Here is an 11,095-nt window from a genome sequence, read left to right on the forward strand (position 1 = left end):
TTATTTTCAAAATATTATTTAGTTAATTTGAGACGTAGTCAATGCAAAAAACATATTCTAACGTAACTTTAGTTCAAAATCTATTTGCGATTTTCACTATTATAGAATAATTTTGTCTTGTCCAACAAAAGGCGATAATTGATGGAGAGAAAAATAGTTGACATTCAAGAACGATTTTTTAAACAAAACCAATCATATAATCTTATATACTTGTTTTAATCTATTTATGACTTAATCAAGAATTTTTCTGTTAGGTCAGACATCAAATGTAAAATGGCATCATTCTGTCTTATAACGAATACAAATCGTTCAAAAATATTATATAGTGCCTACAACAAGTGTTTACATCAATTGGATGAGAAGGATGAATTGCAAACCTTCGTTAAAACCACGCCAATACCAGGATGGTAGTATAAAGTTATGTCCGCGACAAAAATCTGAAATTAGGCAACGCAACTTTCACTCATAGTCGAAACGCTGATGGTAATTCCTCTGATTTTGCACTTTTATTTCATTGTAGTAGAATTCTATTAGTAAGAATAAGTAAGTAATAAATTAGTAAGAATAAAGTGTGCCTCAGTTAACGATGCATTGCTTCTAATAATTAAATTATTGAACTTTATGACCAACAGATGATTATAATGTAATTATAAAAAGGAATCCGGTGGATACTCGCATTATCACTGCAAAATTGCCCGAATATAGCCCAGGTCTTATATCAGATCAGTCGTTGAAGAAAACTTTAAAAAAAAAAAAAGTAAGTTGTAAATAATTTTTTTTAAATTATATTTTACATTGAAATATTAAAATTTTTTTAACTTTATTCGGATTTAAATTGAAAAAAAAATATATATATTCTAATTATTGAAGATTTACTTACAAGGGTGAATGTTTGTATGTATGTTGTTTTTGTTATATATCTTGAAAGTATACTTCTTCTGGTAACGTCTGTTTTCCGGTATTATAAATACATTATGAATTGAATATAATTTTAATATTATAAAAATAAGGAATGAATGGTCAAACTTAAAAGTTTTATAACAATCCAGAATAATATATTCATTGCAATTAAATAAATTCATGATTTTGTTGAGTCATCCTACACATATGTTGAATAACTTAACATGAATTTCAAAACTAAATAAAAAGTTAATATTAATATCTAAGTAAGTTCTCCAAATGTTTATCAACTAGTAAATGGATAAATGCTTAAATTTATGATCTTTTTATAGGACACACTTGCAACTTCAAGAGACAACAATGTGCGGGACTCGGGAGATCATTACCGTATCCAATTAGCTGAACCGGCTCCAGAAGGAGCTACCTTGAATTAAGTGACGATGTAAGTTTTAAAAATCACTGTCTATAGTTTAGTGCTATTAGCAGTCGATATGCTGAAATTATAAGTATAAAATAATTATTTCTATACCATTAGAATAACTTGCATTAGTAGTTATAGTTGATACGAATCGCGATTCCATAGGAGAAAGATCAAGTAAGCAATGTGATTAAATTTTTTCTAATAATCGTAAAATTTATTTTTAAATCTTTGAGAATATAATATATAATAAAATCTTGAGATTATTTTGAGAAAAACAATAACTTTTAAAAAATAACGATTCTACAAGTTAAAAAAGAAAGATTTAAAAAAATAATTTCAATCTAAAACTACTTTATTTTTAACAAGTCAGGAGAAAATGAAATAGAGTAAATGTACCATTGCTTCTCGTTTGAGATTTTTGTATTTCTCCGGTTATTACAAATTTGATGATAAACTTTATTAATACAATTGATAGTTTTTGATATATATATATATATGTATGTATATATATATATATATATATATATATATATATATATATATATATATATATATATATATATATATATAAATCTATACGATTCTGAATTATAATGAAATTTATTTGAATTATTATCGTTATGTATCACAAGTTACTTGAGAAAATAGATACCAGAAGAATACCAGTAATTGACTTTTTTAATTTAAAATAATTTAGGCTTTTACTTTCAAATATTAATTGCATTGAAAAAATTAAAAAGAAAAAAGATAAATAAGTTACTTAAATAATACATACTTTTTAAGTGGAAAAAAAAGTGAAAGAGGAAATACTTAAAATGAAAAGTAAGAGTCAAATTTAGAGAGAATTTTTTTTTATCTTTAAAAAAATAATTTAGTTTCAGCAAAAAAAAAATAGTCGTTTTATTTTTAATAGTCGATTTACTAAAAATTATACTGTCGAGTATCTTACACAATACAAAATTTTTTGTCATCGTTTCAAAGTTAGATTAACACAAAGCTGCGTAACTTATAATAAAGAGCCGTGTCACTTTATCGTTACATACAGATTGTGTTAAATGAAGTTAATTTTAAGTTAAGTTTATTATTAAATCATTAATAATAATAGTAATAAATTATTTTTAAGGTTGCAAACAATGTGAAATATTGATTGCAACTATAAATATATTATGTATAATATTACCGAAGTTATGATGAAAAAATAATTTGTGGACCATATAATTTTCACTAAATGACAAACATTACGTCTTTTATGTATGATCGGTCTACTATTGATACTTGATCAACTTCTGATGCATTTGTCATATGTGATTATGTAAAAATGGCACATTTAACTTACCAAATATCTTTTACCCCTTTGACAATTCAACCATAAGTAAATCTACCAATATAAACATCTCAAATATTAATGTATCTTTGATTAATGGTATACCAGTTATATGTCTGTGGTTGAGCTGTTAATAGGGTACCCAGAAGGGTATCTGAGATACTTATTAATGTTCCAAAAAAATAAGAGAGTCTGAAAACTATAAAAGTAAGTAATTTAAAGTTTGCTCAGTAGATAACGGGTATTTATTCATTCTAAGCTTCAGAACACTGAATAATTTGGGCGTATCAAGCTAGCAGCGGCAAAATCCATCTTGGACGGATATTATTATTAATTTCTTGGAATCTAAACAAGCAACAATACTCTAAGTAGAGCAACTAATAAGCAACAAATTAAGCACCACAAATAAATTTTGTTGCTTGAATAATAAATCAATGCCTGATAGACAAATTTAGCTAGCTTGATAAACCTGAATAATTTTCGATTTTGTTTATTTTACAAAAATTAAGCACTATAACGTTTTAATTTCAGTCAGGATAGAAAATTTCATTATTCTTTAACTTCCGAATTTGGATATTTTAGTATAAAACAAAATGAAATTAAAAATTAGAGTTGCATTCTTACATTTGTTACTACTATTTATTAGTATAAAAAAACAGGTTATTATAATATCACTTGATATCCATTTTTAAAATTAAAAATTCAGAATGCATGTGGTGTCAGCGCTCACTTTACTTACGAGATAAAAGTAATTAAGTATTAATAAGTTAAAAACTCTTAATTCTAATACACAATCTAGAATATATATGGCGTATTAATTATTATTTATCTATTTACCAATAGAACGTAGATGATGAAGATGATGGAGCTGACAAAGAGAACGATAAAAGTCCTCCGCTAAATCAAACTCCTTCTCTGAATGAAACTCGTTCTCTAAATGAAACTGATCTGCAAAATGAAACTTCTCCGATGAATCAGATTCGGAAAGAACTTCAAACACCACGACCAAGAAAAAAATTCGGTATGCGAAGACCATACAATGCAACTGTAAGACAGCTTAATATTATGAGTAAAATCTAGTAAAGATCCGAAAAGCTCAGAGAAATATAAGAAAGAAGAGTGGAAATTTACAACAGCAGCAGCAGCAGCAGCAGCAGCAGCAGCAGCAGCAGCAGCAGCAGCCGCAAACTTCCAAAACCCCGAATTTTATAGAGACGATCACTGTAGAAAATGATGTAGAGGTAAATTTTTTTAATATTTCAATAACATTTCACAAAGGTAGACAAACCAATTACAGTCGACGCTTTCTCTATTGGACCTCTCTGTATTTGACCACATTCTTCCTCTGTATTTGACGATTTTACACAGCTCTTATGGACAAGGATGAGTCAAGTACAGAGAATGGTCCTGTACGGGCGAGTCAAATGCAGAGAGCGTTGACTGTACTAGTGTGGGTTTAATTACTGAAATTTGATTCTTATTTTCATAAATTGCATATAAATAATCCAAGAAAAAAATTTTTTTTTCTTTTGCCGCATAAAACGAAAGAAAACATTTTTTTCACAATTTTGATTGGCATGATTTTATCAAAAATTTAATGTTCAATAGAAAAGCTCTAATAAAATTTTCCCCGTGAAATTTTCCCGTGAAATTGACAAATAAAAAGTTATCAGACAATAAATCTTTGCAGCTAAACTAAATGTAAACTAATATAATTTCGAAACAATAAACAAATTTTTGTGTGAAATAACTTCACACAGACTAGAAATGGGTTTTGAACTTTCAGAAATATTACCTAATACAATAAAAAATTGACAGTCTACGCAATAATGGAAAAGTTGGGCTTTCCACGCTATGTCAGATAGTTTGAAAAATTTTCATTTTTGATTTCCGTTTTTTTGTACCTATCAAAAATTGTTCCCGGTTAATTTAAAGATTATTTTTATTTCACGTTCCAAAGATATTCAGTATTCAAAAGATCATTTTGTTTTCGGCTTTTCACTTATAGCCAAAAATGGCCTAAATAGAATTTTTTTTTATTTTCAAAATTTCTATTAAAAGTTGTTAGCAAAAGTATAAATATTTATCGAAATGTAAGAAATCAGAAAAAAATATGTTAACTACCTTACTTTCACCATTAGTCTAGGTTAAAAATTTTTGTAATAGATAGAAGCTTAAAGAAAAAAAAATTATAAAAAAAAATTGAAAAATAAGTATAGTTTACAAGATAAGATTTAAAACTTTAAACTGAAACAGTGCAAATAGAAACACATCAACAAACTTTTTTTTTCTTTGATTTACAAAGAAAAAAATGGAAATTTCTGGAAAAAAAAGTTATTTTTCTATAAAATTTGATATTTCTTAAACAGGTCATAAAAAAAATCTCTAAGTTAAATAGAATAGGTTTTTTAATGGGTAGTAAGAAAATGACAAATAAAACTAGAAGTCATTAAAAATTGAAATTGTAACTATACGGTTTTGCTTGGAGTGCTGTATTATATTTTAACGCTGGATTCACTATTTGCAGTTGAAAACGTAATTATATAATAATCAGATTCACTGTAATGTAATTAGAAATATACAATTATGCATAAAGAATTATATGCGTACTATATATGGGGAAACGGAAAATAGGTAAACGTCTCTTAGAGTTAAGATATTGATCTGCACGTTTTGGATAATTGTTTTATTTAGATAAAACTTTAAAGTTAACAACACCGAAAGGAAAATTTTTTTGGACAACCCTAATATTTAATTACGTAGAATGTTAATAGTAATCGTCCACATATTTTACCAGTCTTCATAACTCAAAAAAACAGTTAAACTTTGACAAATGAAAATATTAAGCTCAATTGATATAAAAAAAATACGTTAATGTCAATTTTCTCAACTATTATAATTAGAAAAACAGTTTTTTTTAAATGATTTAAAAATTTTTAAATTAATTAAAACTTTTTGCATACTTTCTATTCTTTAAAAGCTTTACAGCAGATTAACAATATTAATAAAATATGTATATTAATAATAAAAACAGTATTAAAAAAAATATTCTTCAGTTAATTTTGAAGTATTAGATGTTAATATACAAAAATATAATTAGTTTTACTATTGAAATAATGAAATATTTTTTTGTTCAAAATAGTACATACAGATTGGCCAAACAAAATTCACAAGTAATGAAGTGGCGAAGGCAGTTTTGAAACCAACCATGCATGGCCGTGCCTCCGCAATGATTGGGAAATTGTGGACCGACGCAGAGTTACAGAAAATGTACATTAAGTGTCCAAAAGATGATCCCGAAAGTATTGCTATAAGTGATACGCACTGCCTACGAGTCAAAGGTAAAATGTATAACGCAATAGACACCCATACTCTTTTTTAAAACTTTTGTTTTTTAAATATTGTATGTGTGTAGATAAGTAAACCAGTTTTTGGATAATTTTTAAACAAATGGACTAATATTTTTTTATTTTTAGAACTCTGCTTATATTTACAGCGACGAAAGAAAATAGACTGGTTACCAGAATCAAGAGATAATATTGGGCTTTATATAAAAAAATGGATCGGGGATTTCTGCAATGAGTATCGCCGCAAAATAAAAGAAAAGAACGCAGCGCAACAATAATGTCTAGGATTAATGGCATTATATTTAAATCTAAAATTTTAACTTTAAAAAACACATTTTACATTTGTTGTAATAAATATTGCACTCGAATTGTAAGAAAAATGAAACTAGTTCTATTATGATAAAATGTTTGAGTACAAAAATGTTTGATAAAATAGAATTAAGTTCTAAATTTTTAAGAAAGTATTTTTCTAAGGTAACTTAAGAAAGTTATTATTTAAGGGTTCATGTATGGCTAGAAGTCTAGCGTTGGCACGAAAAAATATCAACAGTTTGTCAATTTTAGGTTTATTATTATTTATTATAATAAAGTGGTGTTTAACGATGATTTTGTTAAACAAAACGTTTAGTGTGCCAAATGTTATGATTATTATTTTTATTTTTAAATTCGACGAACAAAATGTCCAAAAACTAAAAAACTATCAATAATTTTTATCAATCTTTCAGTGGATAAGGTCAAAGGAATTTTATACCTTCCGTCAACATATGATAAGAATAACTCTTCAACAATTAAACAATTAAACGATCTCTCATTAATCTTGTGGTTATTGTTTCCATATAAACTAAACCGAAAATATAATTTGAATATAGATGCATGACTTCCAAGAACTATAAAATCAACGTAAATTCATTTTAGATTCACCGACATCACGCACTAAATCTACTTCAATTCTATTCAAAATCCACGTTAAAATAATTATAGATCCATTCTACTTTTACTGTGTGTTTGCTTAAGATTCACTCTGGAAACTCCTCAAATACATTTTGGTTCTTTGCTGGATCCACTTGAGGAGCATTTTGGGTTCATTTAGGGAACATGCTGGAACCTTTCTGTTTTTATTGTGGATACACTCTGATCGCATTTTGAAAACACTCTGGATGTGTTTTGGATTTACAGTGAATTCACTTTGGTTGTACTTTGTAACTACTTGGGACTATTTCTGAGGCTGCTTTGGAAACACTTTAAATAAACTCTGGTTTTACTCTGGGCTCATTCTGGAAATATTCTAATAAAATCGCACAAAGCCATTCTGAAAACACTCTGGAACTAGCAAGATTACAAAATGTTTCCTGAATAATTACAGAATATTTCCAGAACGATTTGAAAACCGCAAGGGATTCTATAATGCTCCACGGTGGTAATTTTGTTGAGACGTTTTAGAATTTCAGAGTTGAATTTAAGAAATTGTGTTAAATTAGATTTAGGCCGGTGGGCTAAATTTAATTAATTTAGTTAATTTAGCGAAGGTATTTATTGAGAAATTTAGTGAATTTAGAAAATTGATTACCGAACTTGTTAAGAAAGTATATGTAGTGAGCTTTGTTAAAGATTATTTAGCGGAGATCAAGAAATGAAATAAATCAGTGGATTCATTAGAATAAATTGATTGATAACTTTAGTGAAAAATTTAATTGAGTTGGAAATGAATTTAGTTAAGAAGATAGTATTAATGAATTTAATGAATTAAAATCCGAAGGTCAGAATTTTGTGTTAAGAAATTGTTAGTCGTAATTTTGGAATTTTGGAAAAAAACGAAATATTGAGAAGTTTTATTGGGTAAAATATGTTGTTTGTTATTCCGTCAGTTGGACGAGGGTTAAGGAATTAGAGAATCTAGATGCGTAATGGTCTGTGATTAAATTTAGAGATTAGGAATCTAGATGCGTAATGGTCTATGATTGAATTAGGAAGTTAAGGATAGATGCGTAAACGGTCTATGATTGAATTAGGAAGTGGGATAGATGCGTAATGGATGCATATGTGGAGTTAAGAAATTAAGAAGATAGATGCGTAATGATCTATAGTTGAAAAGAATTTAAGGATATTTAGTTGTAAGTTTTGGCAGAATTGCCTGCGTAGGTTGAAGAGGTCTCACAATTAAGTAATTGATAGGTTAATTCTAAAAGGTAATATTATTAAGGAATTTTGTTAAAAATAAAATTGTTTTACATTGAATAAATAATTAAATTGTTAATAATTGTTTCTCAGTATTAATTTTTCGAAAGCCTTTCTAGACTTCTCACGACACGATCTTTCCTTCTCATACTCCCCGGTTTCTGGGACACCAGTATAAAATGCCAGTGGCGCCCCTTTTCAAAAGAGGAAAGGGGTGACCAATTGGACAGGGAGGCTAACCACCCCGTTACAACTTCTCACTAAGAGAAAATCAATGATTTTCGAAAAATCGAAGAGAAGTAGTGGTGTGTGTGTGTGTGTGTGTGTGTGTGTGTATACAAAATTTTAAATGTAGGTATGTTTAAATGTAAGGTTTATTGCATGTGTCATGTATGTAATGTATGTACATGTCCCACCCTCTTACATAACTTTTGAACAGCTTGACCGATTTCTTCGCGGATGGTGCTTAATTCGAAAGGGCTTGACCAAACTTAGATTTAATTGAATACACTTTGGACCGATTCAAACCGGTAGATTTTTGGAAAATCTCAAAAAAACTACAAAAAAAAATATGGTGTGTGTCGCGCTAAAACCGACGCACGACTGGAGTTTACTACTTACACAGAAACGATTATATAAAATATTTAGATTGGTAAATGATGGTAAATGGAATTAACAACTTATATTATTCAAGCTTATACATGATACATTAATTTTCATTAATTATGCACGACTAATTCGTCAAAGAAGTAGCTAACTCTATTAACTTGTTAATATTTTTAAATCACGCAAATTAATATCGATAGATATAAATAAAAAAATTATGTATAAACTCCAATAAACTCAAAAAATTGTTTTAAGAGAGAACAATTTTTTCTTTTAAAATCATGATTCGTATCAGAGATTGAAATTTCATAAAAGAAATTTTTCAATTATCTTATGAACAACGCATTTGTTTATAACAATTTTTTTAAACAATAAAAGGTAAAATTTAAAAAAGTTATTTCCGTGCGGCTTCTGACAACATAAAACGGATCATTAATAATATTTTTGGAGAAAATAAGATTTTTTGATGATTAATTTAAGTTTTAAATTTGCAGCAACGAAAATTATTAATAAAAAATTGAAAAATAAAAATTTTTTAATTTTTCAAACGGGGATCTATTCTGAAGCCTTCAAGAATTTCTTCAAGAGGAGGAAAAAATCTCAAATATGGTTATAGTTTAACAATTATCACACTGCAATGTATCATGCTCAAGCAGAAAAAAATTGATAATTAACAATTGCATAACTAATTGAAAAAGAATTGTGATAGAAATTTTTTCGAGGCGGATTATTCGTTTATTGTTGTTCATTTATCTATCCAGTAAGCCCCTGATTTTTTTTCATTTCTTAAATTTTATATTTAATATGCTAAAAATAATTTTTATCAATCAAAGTGTTCAAAGTAGACATGGCTTACGCAAAGCCAGAGCACCTGCATTTTTCGGCCGTATTTTTCATCCCCTCTGGAAAAATTATTAACCCTTCGTTGGTCGCGCTATGAGCGAATCGCCGCCTAACAACTACTCAACCTTATAGAAACTCGCTTTATAGTGCAGGCGAGAAACTAAAAACAAAGCGCGATCAACGAAAGGGTTAATATTGGTCCTACAGTTCAGGAGTCCAGACTTTTTCTTGAGAAATTTTCTCCTCTTTTGAATTTTTAAAATCCTTAGTGGTTTTTAAGATATTTGTAAAAACTAAACCCCCTTTTTATCATAACTGATAAGAATTGGCATTCTTAATAACCTTTGCAATTTTTGCAAGTGGAACTTCATTTTTTCAAAATCATTGAGATCCCATTTCGAGTCGAATGACACCTCAATTATAATTTTCGAAAAGCTTTACTATCTCATTTCGATAAGTAGGTTTTACTCTCCATATTTTTTCTTTCATACCGGGCGCCTTATATGAAAATCGATTCTTAAGGAGCAAAATTTTTTTAAAATGTTTTTTTTAAATAACTTTTAAACGGCTCTACCGATGGATTCCAAAAACTCATCAGCTCCTAATATTAAAAAACACGTCGATCGCCGCTAGCCCGGTCAAAATCGGTTGATTCGTTCGTGAGTCAAGACACTGACCGTATGGCAACTTACATGATTTTATTGTTTTATTGTGGACATTTTAATATTATAATTATTTGTTAATAATATCTTGTCTTAAAATGCTTATAAATTAAAAGTTAAAGAAAAGAAGATCATAATAATTTTTTACATCAGATTTAACTTAATCTATTTTTCATTTTAGGTCTATAGAAGCCTCGCGGTTTCAAATCGCAATTGTTCCACCAAAAGGTACTGCAGTGAAACCACGGTGGAAAAACTGAGTAATACGGTGAGGTTGCATCGTGTTTCCACAGTGTATTTGTTCTATTCTACCACCGTGGTTTATATAGTGTTTCCACGGTGGATCCTCCGAAGGTGGTCGGTTCATCCACTGACGACAAGAAAAACAGTACGTACGGTGATTCCAGAGTCAAGAATTAAAAGCTTATATTTTGAGCCTCCACAACCTATCCTCTCTGAGGACTCCAACCCAGATTCGAACCCGAGCCGCGCGCTTGCCAGACCGGATAACTAACCTCTACACCGTATACGACCGATAAGTTGGTTTTCATCTCATCATTCTCATAAGCTAAATTTATATGTTGGATGATTTTCTGGAAATTTTTGTATCTTTCACCCCTGTTGAAAATAGTTTTCACTTCTTCTTAGTTAACCAAAAAAGTTACGAGTTATTTAAAGAAAAATATGTTTTTGGAGTTTACCCCTTAAGAATCGATTTTCTGGCCAAGTGCGCTCCTGGTATGAGAAAATATGGGAGAGTAAACCTACTCATCAAATGATAGTAACGTTTTTGGTGCGAATCATTTCTCGCGCACCT

General features: G+C 28.7%; 1 protein-coding gene across 2 annotated transcripts in view; it reads left to right on the forward strand.

Moving 5' to 3' along the window:
* The window catches only part of LOC123261504 (probable serine/threonine-protein kinase PLK), an 11,890-nt gene extending 5,493 nt beyond the window's left edge, over nucleotides 1-6,397 (forward strand). For both annotated transcript variants that reach the window (XM_044723114.1, XM_044723115.1), the window contains 2 exons: nucleotides 5,788-5,986; nucleotides 6,122-6,397. In XM_044723114.1, coding sequence (XP_044579049.1) covers nucleotides 5,788-5,986; nucleotides 6,122-6,270 — 348 coding nt within the window. In that variant the 3' untranslated portion in view covers nucleotides 6,271-6,397. The remainder of the gene's footprint in view (nucleotides 1-5,787; nucleotides 5,987-6,121) is intronic.
* Nucleotides 6,398-11,095: the final 4,698 nt, after the last annotated feature.

The sequence above is a fragment of the Cotesia glomerata genome, linkage group LG3, assembly GCF_020080835.1.
Source record: "Cotesia glomerata isolate CgM1 linkage group LG3, MPM_Cglom_v2.3, whole genome shotgun sequence".
NCBI classification, from domain to species: Eukaryota; Metazoa; Arthropoda; class Insecta; order Hymenoptera; family Braconidae; genus Cotesia; species Cotesia glomerata.